The following is a 15,952-nucleotide window of genomic DNA, read 5'->3' as shown; positions in this document are numbered from 1 at the left end:
TTGTCCAGTCTGGTCTGCTGAATGGCATCCCCCTGGACAGATGTGGCCGAGAAAGCCACCATAGAAGAGAATTTCTGGTCTCTTGATCCAGATTCAGAGAAGGGGATAAGTCTGAGTAATCCCCATTCCACTGACTTAGCATGCACAGTTGCAGTGGTCTGAGGTGTAAGCGTGCAAAGGGTACTATGTCCATTGCCGCTACCATTAAGCCGATTACCTCCATGCATTGAGCCACTGACGGGTGTTGAATGGAATGAAGGGTGCGGCAAGCACTTTGAAGTCGTGTTAGCCTGTCCTCTGTCAGGTAAATCTTCATTTCTACAGAATCTATAAGAGTCCCCAGGAAGGGAACTCTTGTGAGTGGAACGAGTGAACTTTTCTTTTCGTTCACCTTCCATCCATGTGACCTTAGAAATGCCAGTACTAACTCTGTATGAGACTTGGCAGTTTGAAAGCTTGAAGCTTGTATCAGAATGTCGTCTAGGTATGGAGCTACCGAGATTCCCCGCGGTCTTAGTACCGCCAGAAGAGCACCCAGAACCTTTGTGAAGATTCTTGGAGCTGTAGCCAATCCGAATGGAAGAGCCACAAACTGGTAATGCCTGTCTAGGAAGGCAAACCTTAGGTACCGGTAATGATCTTTGTGAATCGGTATGTGAAGGTAAGCATCTTTTAAATCTACAGTGGTCATGTACTGACCCTCTTGGATCATAGGTAAAATTGTCCAAATAGTCTCCATCTTGAACGATGGAACTCTTAGGAATTTGTTTAGGATCTTTAAGTCCAGGATTGGTCTGAAAGTTCCCTCTTTTTTGGGAACCACAAACAGATTTGAGTAAAACCCCTGTCCCTGTTCCAATCGTGGAACTGGATGGATTACTCCCATTAACAAGAGCTCTTGTACGCAGCGTAGAAACGCCTCTTTCTTTGTCTGGATTGTTGACAACCTTGACAGATGAAATCTCTCTCTTGGAGGAGAGTATTTGAAGTCCAGAAGGTATCCCTGAGATATTATCTCTAGCGCCCAGGGATCCTGGACATCTCTTGCCCAAGCCTGGGCGAAGAGAGAAAGTCTGCCCCCCACTAGATCCGATCCCGGATCGGGGGCCCTCAATTCATGCTGTTTTAGGGGCAGCAGCAGGTTTCCTGGTCTGCTTGCCCTTGTTCCAGGACTGGTTAGGTTTCCAGCCTTGTCTGTAGCGAGCAACAGCTCCTTCCTGTTTTGGTGCAGAGGAAGTTGATGCTGCTCCTGCTTTGAAATTACGAAAGGAACGAAAATTAGACTGTCTAGCCTTAGCTTTGGCTTTGTCCTGAGGCAGGGCATGACCTTTACCTCCTGTAATGTCAGCGATAATCTCTTTCAACCCGGGCCCGAATAAGGTCTGCCCTTTGAAAGGTATATTAAGCAATTTAGACTTAGAAGTAACATCAGCTGACCAGGATTTTAGCCACAGCGCCCTGCGTGCCTGAATGGCGAATCCTGAATTCTTCGCCGTAAGTTTAGTAAGATGTACTACGGCCTCCGAAATGAATGAATTAGCTAGTTTAAGGACTCTAAGCCTGTCCGTAATGTCGTCCAGAGTAGCTGAACTAATGTTCTCTTCCAGAGACTCAATCCAGAATGCCGCTGCAGCCGTGATCGGCGCAATGCATGCAAGGGGTTGCAATATAAAACCTTGTTGAACAAACATTTTCTTAAGGTAACCCTCTAATTTTTTATCCATTGGATCTGAAAAAGCACAGCTATCCTCCACCGGGATAGTGGTACGCTTAGCTAAAGTAGAAACTGCTCCCTCCACCTTAGGGACCGTTTGCCATAAGTCCCGTGTGGTGGCGTCTATTGGAAACATTTTTCTAAATATCGGAGGGGGTGAGAATGGCACACCGGGTCTATCCCACTCCTTAGTAACAATTTCAGTAAGTCTCTTAGGTATAGGAAAAACCTCAGTACTCGCCGGTACCGCAAAATATTTATCCAACCTACACATTTTCTCTGGTATTGCAACTGTGTTACAATCATTCAGAGCCGCTAACACCTCCCCTAGTAATACACGGAGGTTTTCCAGTTTAAATTTAAAATTTGAGATATCTGAATCCAGTCTGTTTGGATCAGAACCGTCACCCACAGAATGAAGTTCTCCGTCCTCATGTTCTGCCACCTGTGACGCAGTGTCTGACATGGCCCTAATATTATCAGCGCACTCTGTTCTCACCCCAGAGTGATCACGCTTACCTCTTAGTTCTGGTAATTTAGCCAAAACTTCAGTCATAACAGTAGCCATATCCTGTAATGTGATTTGTAATGGCCGCCCAGATGTACTCGGCGCTACAATATCACGCACCTCCCGAGCGGGAGATGCAGGTACTGACACGTGAGGCGAGTTAGTCGGCATAACTCTCCCCTCGTTGTTTGGTGAAATTTGTTCAATTTGTACAGATTGACTTTTATTTAAAGTAGCATCAATACAGTTAGTACATAAATTTCTATTGGGCTCCACTTTGGCATTGCAACAAATGACACAGGTATCTTCCTCTGAATCAGACATGTTTAACACACTAGCAAATAAACTTGCAACTTGGAATACAATTCAATTAGAATAATATTAAAAACGCACTGTGCCTTTAAGAAGCACAGAAGATCTATGACAGTTGAAAATTAATAAATTGAAACAGTTATAGCCTCAATCCTTATAAACAACACAACTTTAGCAAAGGTTTAATCCCATTAGCAAAGATAACAAATTCTGAAAGCAGGAAACAAATTACAGAATAAACGTTTTTTGTCTCAGTCAACTATAATTCTCACAGCTCTGCTGAGAGAAATTACCTCCCTCAAAATAAGTTTTGAAGACCCCTGAGCTCTGTAGAGATGAACCGGATCATGCAGGAAATACAATGAGCTGCTGACTGAAATATCTGATGCGTAGCAAAAGCGCCAAAAAATGGCCCCTCCCCCTCACACACAGCAGTGAGAGAGAACAGAAACTGTCAGAAAAAAGATTAAGCAACTGCCAAGTGGAAAAATAGTGCCCAAAACATTTATTCACTCAGTACCTCAGCAAATGAAAACGATTTTACATTCCAGCAAAAACGTTAAACATAATTTCTAGTTATTAAACAGCTTTATGTACTTCTTACAGTGTAATTCTAGTGAAGTACCATTCCCCAGAATACTGAAGTGTAAAGTATACATACATGACATTATATCGGTATGGCAGGATTTTCTCATCAATTCCATTGTCAGAAAATAAAAGCTGCTACATACCTCTATGCAGATTCATCTGCCCGCTGTCCCCTGATCTGAAGTTTACCTCTCCTCAGATGGCCGAGAAACAGCAATATGATCTTAACTACTCCGGCTAAAATCATAGCAAAAACTCTGGTAGATTCTTCTTCAAACTCTGCCAGAGAGGTAATAACACACTCCGGTGCTATTTTAAAATAACAAACTTTTGATTGAAGATATAAAACTAAGTATAATCACCATAGTCCTCTCACACATCCTATCTAGTCGTTGGGTGCAAGAGAATGACTGGGAGTGACGTAGAGGGGAGGAGCTATATGCAGCTCTGCTGGGTGAATCCTCTTGCACTTCCTGTTGGGGAGGAGTAATATCCCAGAAGTAATGATGACCCGTGGACTGATCACACTTAACAGAAGAAAAACGTTATATTTGCATTTTTATTTTTTTTTCATAAAAAACAAAAACGTTTTGTCCTATCAGTGTCACCAGTAACTAATGAGCCCTTTATGCAAGCTAGGATTCCTGCTAAGTGTCTGAATACAGCTTACCCTTCCCTCATGGGGATATTGCCAGTCTTTTCTAGAATAATCACAGTCTGTCTAGAAAAAAATAGACTGAACATACCTCAATGCAGTTTAGCCTGCAAACTGTTCCCCCAACTGAAGTTTTCCTGTACTCTTCAGGCCTTGTGAGAACAGCAGTGGATCTTAGTTACAAAGTGCTAAGATCATCATCCTCCTTGCAGAAATCTTCATCCCTTTTCTGCCAGAGAGTGAATAGTACACACCGGTACCATTTAAAATAAACTTTTGCTTGAGAAAATAAAAACTAACATTTTTGTCACCACACTCACTTTACCCTTCCTAGTACTTAGAGTAGGCAAAGAGAATGACTGGGGGGTGGAGCTAAGGGAGGAGCTATATAGACAGCTCTGCTGTGGGTGCTCTCTTTGCCACTTCCTGTAGGGAAGGAGAATATCCCACAAGTATGGATGAATCCGTGGACTCGATACATCTTACAAGAGAAATTATATTTAAAAAAAAAAAAGGGTAGTGATAGTGAGGGTAGTGATAGTGAGGGTAGTGATAGTGAAGGTAGTGATAGTGAGGGTAGAGATAGTGAGCATAGTGAGGGTAGTTATAGTGAGGGTAGTGAGGGTAGTGATAGTGAGGGTAGAGATAGTGAGCATAGTGATAGTGAGGGTAGTGATAGTAAGGGTAGTGATAGTGAGGGTAGTGATAGTGAAGGTAGTGATAGTGAGGGTAGAGATAGTGAGCATAGTGAGGGTAGTGAGGGTAGTGATAGTGAGGGTAGAGATAGTGAGCATAGTGATAGTGAGGGTAGTGATAGTGAGGGTAGTGATAGTGAGGGTAGTGATAGTGAGGGTAGTGATAGTGAGGGTAGAGATAGTGAGCGTAGTGATAGTGAGGGTAGTGATAGTGAAGGTAGTGATAGTGAGGGTAGAGATAGTGAGCATAGTGATAGTGAGGGTAGTGATAGTGAGGGTAGTGATAGTGAGGGTAGAGATAGTGAGCGTAGTGATAGTGAGGGTAGTGATAGTGAGGGTAGTGAGGATAGTGATAGTGAGGGTAGTGATAGTGAGGGTAGTGAAAGTGAGGGTAGTGAAAGTGAGGGTAGTGATAGTGAGGGTTGTAATAGTGAAGGTAGTAATAGTGAGGGTAGAGATAGTGAGCGTAGTGATAGTGAGGGTAGAGATAGTGAGCGTAGTGATAGTGAGGGTAGAGATAGTGAGCGTAGTGATAGTGAGGGTAGGGATAGTGAGGGTAGTGATAGTGAGGGTAGTAATAGTGAGGGTAGAGATAGTGAGGGTAGTGATAGTGAGGGTAGTGATAGTGGGGGTAGAGATAGTGAGGGTAGAGATAGTGTGGGTAGAGATAGTGTGGGTAGAGATAGTGAGCATAGTTATAGTGAGGGTAGTGATAGTGAGGGTAGTGATAGGGAGGGTAGAGATAGTGAGGGTAGAGATAGTGAGGGTAGAGATAGTGAGTGTAGTGATAGTGAGGGTAGTGGTAGTGATAGTGAGGGTACAGATAGTGAGGGTAGTGATAGTGAGGGTATTGATAGTGATAGTGAGGGTAGTGATAGTGAGGGTACAAATAGTGAGGGTATTGATAGTGAAGGTAGTGATAGCGAGGGTACTGATAGTGAGGGTAGTGATAGTGAGGGTAGAGATAGTGAGGGTAGTGATAGTGAGGGTAGTGATAGTGAGGGTAGTGATAGTGAGGGTAGTGATAGTGAGGGTAGTAAGGGTAGTGATAGTGAGGGTAGTGATAGTGAGGGTATAGTGAGTGTAGTGATAGTGATGGTAGTGATAGTGAAGGTAGTGATAGTGAGGGTAGAGATAGTGAGCATAGTGACATTTATTCACTCAGTACCTCAGCAAATGAAAACGATTTTACATTCCAGCAAAAACGTTAAACATAATTTCTAGTTATTAAACAGCTTTATGTACTTCTTACAGTGTAATTCTAGTGAAGTACCATTCCCCAGAATACTGAAGTGTAAAGTATACATACATGACATTATATCGGTATGGCAGGATTTTCTCATCAATTCCATTGTCAGAAAATAAAAGCTGCTACATACCTCTATGCAGATTCATCTGCCCGCTGTCCCCTGATCTGAAGTTTACCTCTCCTCAGATGGCCGAGAAACAGCAATATGATCTTAACTACTCCGGCTAAAATCATAGCAAAAACTCTGGTAGATTCTTCTTCAAACTCTGCCAGAGAGGTAATAACACACTCCGGTGCTATTTTAAAATAACAAACTTTTGATTGAAGATATAAAACTAAGTATAATCACCATAGTCCTCTCACACATCCTATCTAGTCGTTGGGTGCAAGAGAATGACTGGGAGTGACGTAGAGGGGAGGAGCTATATGCAGCTCTGCTGGGTGAATCCTCCTGCACTTCCTGTTGGGGAGGAGTAATATCCCAGAAGTAATGATGACCCGTGGACTGATCACACTTAACAGAAGAAAAACGTTATATTTGCATTTTTATTTTTTTTTCATAAAAAACAAAAACGTTTTGTCCTATCAGTGTCACCAGTAACTAATGAGCCCTTTATGCAAGCTAGGATTCCTGCTAAGTGTCTGAATACAGCTTACCCTTCCCTCATGGGGATATTGCCAGTCTTTTCTAGAATAATCACAGTCTGTCTAGAAAAAAATAGACTGAACATACCTCAATGCAGTTTAGCCTGCAAACTGTTCCCCCAACTGAAGTTTTCCTGTACTCTTCAGGCCTTGTGAGAACAGCAGTGGATCTTAGTTACAAAGTGCTAAGATCATCATCCTCCTTGCAGAAATCTTCATCCCTTTTCTGCCAGAGAGTGAATAGTACACACCGGTACCATTTAAAATAAACTTTTGCTTGAGAAAATAAAAACTAACATTTTTGTCACCACACTCACTTTACCCTTCCTAGTACTTAGAGTAGGCAAAGAGAATGACTGGGGGGTGGAGCTAAGGGAGGAGCTATATAGACAGCTCTGCTGTGGGTGCTCTCTTTGCCACTTCCTGTAGGGAAGGAGAATATCCCACAAGTATGGATGAATCCGTGGACTCGATACATCTTACAAGAGAAATTATATTTAAAAAAAAAAAAGGGTAGTGATAGTGAGGGTAGTGATAGTGAGGGTAGTGATAGTGAAGGTAGTGATAGTGAGGGTAGAGATAGTGAGCATAGTGAGGGTAGTTATAGTGAGGGTAGTGAGGGTAGAGATAGTGAGCATAGTGATAGTGAGGGTAGTGATAGTAAGGGTAGTGATAGTGAGGGTAGTGATAGTGAAGGTAGTGATAGTGAGGGTAGAGATAGTGAGCATAGTGAGGGTAGTGAGGGTAGTGATAGTGAGGGTAGAGATAGTGAGCATAGTGATAGTGAGGGTAGTGATAGTGAGGGTAGTGATAGTGAGGGTAGTGATAGTGAGGGTAGTGATAGTGAGGGTAGAGATAGTGAGCGTAGTGATAGTGAGGGTAGTGATAGTGAAGGTAGTGATAGTGAGGGTAGAGATAGTGAGCATAGTGATAGTGAGGGTAGTGATAGTGAGGGTAGTGATAGTGAGGGTAGAGATAGTGAGCGTAGTGATAGTGAGGGTAGTGATAGTGAGGGTAGTGAGGATAGTGATAGTGAGGGTAGTGATAGTGAGGGTAGTGAAAGTGAGGGTAGTGATAGTGAGGGTAGTGATAGTGAGGGTTGTAATAGTGAAGGTAGTAATAGTGAGGGTAGAGATAGTGAGCGTAGTGATAGTGAGGGTAGAGATAGTGAGCGTAGTGATAGTGAGGGTAGAGATAGTGAGCGTAGTGATAGTGAGGGTAGTGATAGTGAGGGTAGTAATAGTGAGGGTAGAGATAGTGAGGGTAGTGATAGTGAGGGTAGTGATAGTGGGGGTAGAGATAGTGAGGGTAGAGATAGTGTGGGTAGAGATAGTGTGGGTAGAGATAGTGAGCATAGTTATAGTGAGGGTAGTGATAGTGAGGGTAGTGATAGGGAGGGTAGAGATAGTGAGGGTAGAGATAGTGAGGGTAGAGATAGTGAGTGTAGTGATAGTGAGGGTAGTGGTAGTGATAGTGAGGGTACAGATAGTGAGGGTAGTGATAGTGAGGGTATTGATAGTGATAGTGAGGGTAGTGATAGTGAGGGTACAAATAGTGAGGGTATTGATAGTGAAGGTAGTGATAGCGAGGGTACTGATAGTGAGGGTAGTGATAGTGAGGGTAGAGATAGTGAGGGTAGTGATAGTGAGGGTAGTGATAGTGAGGGTAGTGATAGTGAGGGTAGTGATAGTGAGGGTAGTAAGGGTAGTGATAGTGAGGGTAGTGATAGTGAGGGTATAGTGAGTGTAGTGATAGTGATGGTAGTGATAGTGAAGGTAGTGATAGTGAGGGTAGAGATAGTGAGCATAGTGATAGTGATGGTAGTTATAGTGAGGGTAGTGATAGTGAGGGTAGTAAGGGTAGTGATAGTGAGGGTAGTGATAGTAAGGGTAGTGATAGTGAGGGTAGTGATAGTGAAGGTAGTGATAGTGAGGGTAGAGATAGTGAGCATAGTGATAGTGAGGGTAGGGAGGGTAGTGATAGTGAGGATAGAGATAGTGAGCATAGTGATAGTGAGGGTAGTGATAGTGAGGGTAGTGATAGTAAGGGTAGTGATAGTAAGGGTAGTGATAGTAAGGGTAGTGATAGTGAGGCTAGAGATAGTGAGCGTAGTGATAGTGAGGGTAGTGATAGTGAAGGTAGTGATAGTGAGGGTAGAGATAGTGAGCATAGTGATAGTGAGGGTAGTGATAGTGAGGGTAGTAAGGGTAGTGATAGTGAGGGTAGTGATAGTGAGGGTAGAGATAGTGAGCGTAGTGATAGTGAGCGTAGTGATAGTGAGCGTAGTGATAGTGAGCGTAGTGATAGTGAGGGTAGTGAGGGTAGTGATAGTGAGGGTAGTGATAGTGAGCGTAGTGATAGTGAGGGTAGTGATAGTGAGGGTAGTGATAGTGAGGGTAGTGAGGGAAGTGATAGTGAGGGTAGTGAAAGTGAGCATAGTGATAGTGAGGGTTGTGATAGTGAAGGTAGTAATAGTGAGGGTAGAGATAGTGAGCGTAGTTATAGTGAGGGTAGAGATAGTGAGCGTAGTGATAGTGAGGGTAGGGATAGTGAGCGTAGTGATAGTGAGGGTAGTGATAGTGAGGGTAGAGATAGTGAGGGTAGAGATAGTGAGGGTAGTGATAGTGAGGGTAGTGATAGTGAGGGTAGAGATAGTGAGGGTAGTGATAGTGAGGGTAGTAATAGTGAGGGTAGAGAGATAGTGAGGGTAGAGATAGTGAGGGTAGTGATAGAGAGGGTAGAGATAGTGAGGGTAGTGATAGTGAGGGTAGAGATAGTGAGGGTAGAGATAGTGTGGGTAGAGATAGTGAGCATAGTGAGGGTAGTGATAGTGAGGGTAGTGGTAGTGAGGGTAGTGATAGAGAGGGTAGTGGTAGTGATAGTGAGGGTAGTGATAGTGAGGGTAGTGGTAGTGATAGTGAGGGTAGTGATAGAGAGGGTAGTGGTAGTGATAGTGAGGGTAGTGATAGTGAGGGTAGTGATAGTGAGGGTAGTGATAGTGAGGGTAAGTGATAGTGAGGGTAAGTGATAGTGAGGGTAAGTGATAGTGAGGGTAGTGATAGTGAGGGTAGTGATAGTGAGGGTAAGTGATAGTGAGGGTAGTGATAGTGAGGGTAGTGATAGTGAGGGTAGTGATAGTGAGGGTAGTGATAGTGAGGGTAGTGATAGTGAGGGTAGTGATAGTGAGGGTAAGTGATAGTGAGGGTAAGTGATAGTGAGGGTAAGTGATAGTGAGGGTAAGTGATAGTGAGGGTAAGTGATAGTGAGGGTAAGTGATAGTGAGGGTAAGTGATAGTGAGGGTAGTGATAGTGAGGGTAGTGATAGTGAGGGTAAGTGATAGTGAGGGTAGTGATAGTGAGGGTAGTGATAGTGAGGGTAGTGATAGTGAGGGTAGTGATAGTGAGGGTAGTGATAGTGAGGGTAAGTGATAGTGAGGGTAAGTGATAGTGATGGTAAGTGATAGTGAGGGTAGTGATAGTGAGGGTAGTGATAGTGAGGGTAAGTGATAGTGAGGGTAAGTGATAGTGAGGGTAAGTGATAGTGAGGGTAGTGATAGTGAGGGTAGTGATAGTGAGGGTAAGTGATAGTGAGGGTAGTAATAGCCAGGCTGCTGAGAAGAGGCAGATACTGCAGGTGGTGTCCTTCCATTCCTTTACAGTAGGTCATAAGAACTCCGGAAATCTCACTGATTATGTTTGGGCAAGGCGTGTTCTAGCAGCCTCCAGTAGGGCCTCTGACCTCTGCTCTGCGTAGTAAGGGGCTCACTTACCACCATACTATTTTAAACATTTTTTGCGTTATAATATGCTATCTTTAATAAATTCAACTGGCACCCAATCTTTTCTTCCACTCAGGTGTTTTTTCTTATGGTTTGCAAGTTTATGGGTTCATGTTAACGTTAGGCAGGTATTTTACCCTGGGAGCGACGCATTAGGAATATAATACCTTATAACATTGTCAAAAAACATTATAACATTGTTTTCTCTCTCAATGCATAATACATCAGTCAGTTATATGGACTAATCTGTTCACATGAGTACTTGAGAAGAAATATTTCTTCACTGATATAAATCAGATTAGGGTCACTAATATAAAATGTAGCAGCTCTAAGAACTGGATTTCACAAACACATAAAAAATATTAGGCAAGACTAATACTTATTTTATGGACCATTTTGATTTTTTCTAAATTAGTCTACCAATCTTACTTTATAATTCTAATCTATTATCTTAATACTGACTGCAGCATACAACCAACCAGATTGCTTCTTATAGGATGGGATTAAAAACAAGAGATGTGTTTACGGATAAAATAAGTTTAGGTGTCAGACCTCTGCTTCTTTCACTTCTTCTTCCTCTTCTTCCTGATTTGGTGGAACAAGGGGTTCAGTAGCCATGCTTCTGTTCATAATGCCAATGAAAGTCCTTAAAGTATTTGGGGAAAAAATCTGAATTCAATAAAGTAAAAATAAATTAAAGGTCAATACTTTCAAGCAAGCATTTTAAGAGCATATTTTAAACAAAATTATTTTGTGTATAACAAATAAAAGATCGGAAATCTGTAAAACTTACTTCTAATGTCTGAGCAAAGACAGCTTTGAAATATCTCTGGATATCCATCTAAGTACTATAATATTACATTGTTATTAAACTTTCATGATTCCGATAGAAAACTGTTTAAAATTGCTTGCTCTAATTTACTTCTATTTTCTATTTTGCTTCATTCTCTTGGTATCATATGTTGGAAAGCATACCTATATAGGCTCAGGAGCAGGAATGCACTACTGGGAGCTAGCTGCTGATTAGTGGTTGCACATACATGCCTCTTGTGATTGCCTCACCTGATGTGTTCAGCTAGCTCCCAGTAGTGCATTACTGCTCCTTTAACAAGAGAGTGAAGCAAATTTCGTAAAAGAAATAAATTGAAAACTTGTTTAAAATGGTATTCTCTATATAAACAGACAAAATGGAACTGCTAAAAAATCAAAAATCTTTATTCCATATGTATTAAAAAGCGGCTCACATGTTAGGTAAAATATTCTGCAGACATGTCAGGCCAGTCTGATGCGTTTCGGCTTCTAACAGCCTTAATCATAGACTCAATTTTCTACTTACACCTGTGGAGCTTAAATATACTCCCTCACAATCTCATTGGCTGCCCAAATGTCTGCATCTACTTCATTTCAAGGACTTAAAGTGACAGTATACCTCTTCCAAAAGACACTGGCATTCATGTTATACATTAATTATATCCATTCCACAATCGCAATGGAGCTTTTCTGGTCAGTTACTCCCCCCAAATATTATAGGCCATTAGCTAACTATTCATCGATTTTAGGATAATGTTAGCTTTAAAGGGACAGTATACTGTAAAATTGTTGTTCCTTTAATGTGTTTCCAATTACTTTTTTTTACCAGTTGCAGAGTATAAAATGTTTGATCATTTGCTTTTTAAGGTTTATTTGTGAATACTAAATAGCCGATTTTGTGTTTTGAAGCCACAACCTAATAAAATGGGTTGAGCTTGTAGGTATAATCAGATCTCATTACTTTATCACATTGTGTACATATACCTGCTTCTTTATCTTATATCTGTCCATAAACCAATAACCAATACTTGGAGAGAACAATGGAAAATTAACATTTTATTACCTTATCTCTTATATACCCCACTGGGAGTGTAATTTCTTCTGCTGGCTGTGTTTACACAGCTTATCTATAGCTTGGATCTAAGGCCAGAAACTTTCAGAATAGGTGGGGATACCACAGACTAAAACTATTTCAAATGCCAATATAAGGGTAAAGGAAATACTTATAAACAATTTTATACACTCCAGCAGGTAAAGTGGATCATTGAGAACAAATGAAATAGGAGAGCATTTTTGAGTAAACTGACCCTTTAACCATGTTAACCCTTAATATTTACACACTATCTCCAAATGAATATTGTCACCTCACCTTTCATTATTAGGGATTGACTGGACATAATAGTTTATTTCTAACAATAGCCTATTATACAGGTATCTTAACCTTAGATCCTTATCTATATCAATATAAGAAACATAATGCATTAAATATAGGACTCTACTAGGGTAATTTGTTAAATATTGCAAACATTATATTGGATCTTTATCTCACTTATAAAACATAGTACTTCGACAGAATGGGCGATTTAACAGTGATTATACACTCTCTGTGTACTTAGAGCCCTGGAAGACCTTACTAATCTGTGTGAAATCACACACTGTGCAACTGCGAGTACCACATCTGTAGTGTCCCTTGCATGTTAACTAGCTACTCTCTTTCTTAGGCTTCTTTAGGGCATTCAATGATATTATGTTGCCTATTGTCATGTTCCTCTTTGAAACAAAGCGGCACCCTTTGTCAATTACCCTTTTAAGGTGATCATCTGCTCTCAGGATTGGAAGATTTTTCTTGATTATATCACAGACGTTTCTGTATTGATTGGTATATGTTGTCACAAAAGTGACTTCAATACCTGTCTTGCTCTTTTTCCTTTTATTTACAATTTTTTTAGGTTTACGTAGGTCCTCCCTAGGGATGCCCATAACTTCTCTATAAGCTCTCATGATTGGACCTTTCGTATAACCTTGTGCCCTCCGTTTGGTTAATAATGCTTTGCTGTGTGCTTGAAATGTATCGTCTTCTGAACAGTTTCGCTGAACTCTTATAAACTGGCCCTTGGCCACTCCATAGTGCATATGTCAAAGGTGACAATTTCTCGCATGGGGCAAAGCATTTGCAGTGATTGGTTTAGTATAAAGAGATGTTGTGATCTGTCTAGTTGTAGGATTACCCTCTAGTGTAACATCCAAATATGCTACCTTTAGTTTGTCAAACACTGATGTAAATTGTAGTCCTACCCTATTCTGATTCAGATATGTAACAAACTGTTCACTCTCTGTCTGTGTACATGACCACACAAACAACAGGTCATCGATGAATCACTTGTAGCCTATCACTGACCCTTTATGTGGATTCTCATCTGCATAGACGTGGGAAAGCTCCCACCAACCCATGAAAAGGTTGCCGTATACAGGGCCAAATTTTGCCCCCATAGCTTTCCCATGTCTCTGCAGATAAAATACATTGTCAAATTCAATGCTCTATATAAAGCATGTAAAAAAATAGGTTTCATATACTTTTAAATCCAACTTACACTGAGAGAATAGTTAAACTATATGTATTAACCATCTTTTTCACAGGCGGCTGCGTTCATTTTGTTTACAATAAATCGGACCAACAGATGTTAGAGGGTGCTTAAATTGTGATACCTTTAATACCTTTAAATTTATAAAATAAAATATACAACTGTCATCTCAAATTGAAAAGTTGAGTCTGTATACAGACAATTACATCTATTAGTCCTTATCTACTCTTTGCGGCTCCTAGTGTAGATATCCCCCAATAGGGCCTCTACCATATGATATCGTGATGAGATTATACATGCAATTTAAATGTAACTGTGTTTCATTTTTTTATCTTTTTTTTAAAAAAAAATATTAATTAATTAAAACACTTGCAGAATCAGTTTGGATTTCAGAAATCTTGATTTGTGAATTTGTACCTGTACTCACAAAGGGCCAGATTACGAGTGGAGCGCAAATTAACGCTCCCGCTTGAGTGTTTATTGCGCTACAAGTACGATTTTTGCGTTCACATATTATTAGTTGAAAGTAAACTGTTTTCACTCTCACGGTAACCTGACAAGTGCAAAAATTGTAAGTTAGAATATTGCGTGCACGTTCACTTATTCCCCCATAGAAGTCAATAGAGAAAAAAAGTGTGGGGGGGAAACACCCCACTCTCGTGCAAACACAATCGCATATTCTCATTTGTGCTAACCAACATGAAAAAGAAATGTTATGCTTACCTGATAAATGTATTTATTTTTTGACACGATGAGTCCACGGATCATCTTAATTACTAATGGGATATTCACCTCCTGGTCAGCAGGAGGAGGCAAATAGCTACTCCCATCCCTCCCAATCCAGTCATTCGACAGAAGTTAGGAAGAGAAAGGAAAAGCCAAGGTGCAGAGGTGTCTGAAGTTTACAATAACCCACAACCTGTCTAAAAGAACAGGGCGGGCCGTGGACTCATTGTGTCAAAAAAGAAATAAATTTATCAGGTAAGCATAAATTTTCTCTTGTAAGGTGTATCAAGTCCACAGGTTCATCCATTACTTGTGGGATATTCTCCTTCCCAACAGGAAGTTGCAAGAGGACACCCACAGCAGAGCTGTCTATATAGCTCCTCCCCTAACTGCCACCCCCAGTCATTCTCTTGCAACTCTCGACAAGATAGGAAGTATAAGAGATATGTGGTGACTTAGTGTAGTTTTTACCTTCAATCAAGAGTTTGTTATTTTTAAACGGTACCGGCATCGTACTGTTTTACTCCCAGGCAGAAATTAGAAGAAGAATCTGCCTGGAGGTTGATGATCTTAGCGGTTTGTAACTAAGGTCCATTGCTGTTCTCACACATAACTGAAGAGTATGGGAAAGACTTCAGTTGGGGGAACGGTTTGCAGATTACCTGCTTTGAGGTATGTTCAGTATATTTATTTCTAGAGAGATGATAAGATCTAGAATATGCTGACAGAGCCTTGTATAATTGAGGTAAGCCTGATGCAGTGATTTAACAACGACTGGGATCATGCTTACAAAAAAGGGTAATATTCATGTTAATACTCATATTTCTTAGTGACAAAACGTTTACATGATATATAGAAAGAAAGTTTTTTCTCTGAGGGTGATAAATCGTTTTTTTTGGGGCCTAGTTTCCACATGGCTAGTCAGATACTCCTAGGAGTATTTTCTTAAGGCCCTCTGACATCGAGTGCATGGTGGGAGGGGCCTATTTTCACGCTCTAGATGCACAGTTCTTATTCAGACTGAGACATCCAGCTTCCCTAAAGGAGTCCTCTAGCATCTGAGGAACACTATAGAGGGCTTATTTCTTCCCTAAATTGTATTTGAGGGCAGGTAGGAGCCACAGCAGAGCTGTGGCAAGGTGTTTAACTGTTTATTAACGTTTTTCAAATCCGGTTTGGGGCCTAAAGGGTTAATCATCCATTTGCAAGTGGGTGCAATGCTGCTTTAGTCCCTTATACACACTGTAAAAATTTCGAAGAGTTTACTACTTTTTAACACTGTTTTGCAGTTTATGTGATAGTTTTTTTCTCTTAAAGGCACAGTACCGTTTTTGTTTAATTGCTGTTTCACATTTATTAAAGTGTTTTCCAAGCTTGCTGGTCTCATTACTAGTCTGTTAAACATGTCTGACATAGAGAAAACTCCTTGTTCAATATGTTTAGAAGCCATTGTGGAACCCCCTCTTAGAATGTGTACCAAATGTACTGAAATTTCTATAAATTATAAAGACCATATTATGGCATTTAAAGATTTATCACCAGAGGTTTCTCAGACTGACAAAAGGGAGGTTATGCCATCTAGCTCTCCCCACGTGTCAGAATCTATAACTCCCGCTCAAGTGACGCCAAGTACATCTAGCGCGTCCAATGCTTTTACCTTACAAGACATGGCGGCAGTTATGACTAATA

General features: G+C 40.9%; 1 protein-coding gene across 1 annotated transcript in view; it reads right to left on the bottom strand.

The window, feature by feature from the left end:
* Window positions 1-12,956, bottom strand: part of MSH5 (mutS homolog 5) — an 819,710-nt gene extending 806,754 nt beyond the window's left edge. Inside the window, exons 1-2 of the mRNA XM_053689613.1 lie at window positions 12,759-12,956; window positions 10,698-10,814 (exon numbers count right to left, since the gene is read on the bottom strand). Of these exons, the coding sequence (XP_053545588.1) occupies window positions 10,698-10,814; window positions 12,759-12,956 (315 nt within the window). The remainder of the gene's footprint in view (window positions 1-10,697; window positions 10,815-12,758) is intronic.
* Window positions 12,957-15,952: the final 2,996 nt, after the last annotated feature.

The sequence above is a fragment of the Bombina bombina genome, chromosome 7 (assembly GCF_027579735.1).
Source record: "Bombina bombina isolate aBomBom1 chromosome 7, aBomBom1.pri, whole genome shotgun sequence".
Lineage (NCBI taxonomy): Eukaryota > Metazoa > Chordata > Amphibia > Anura > Bombinatoridae > Bombina > Bombina bombina.
This window is presented reverse-complemented; position numbering and strand designations above follow the sequence as displayed.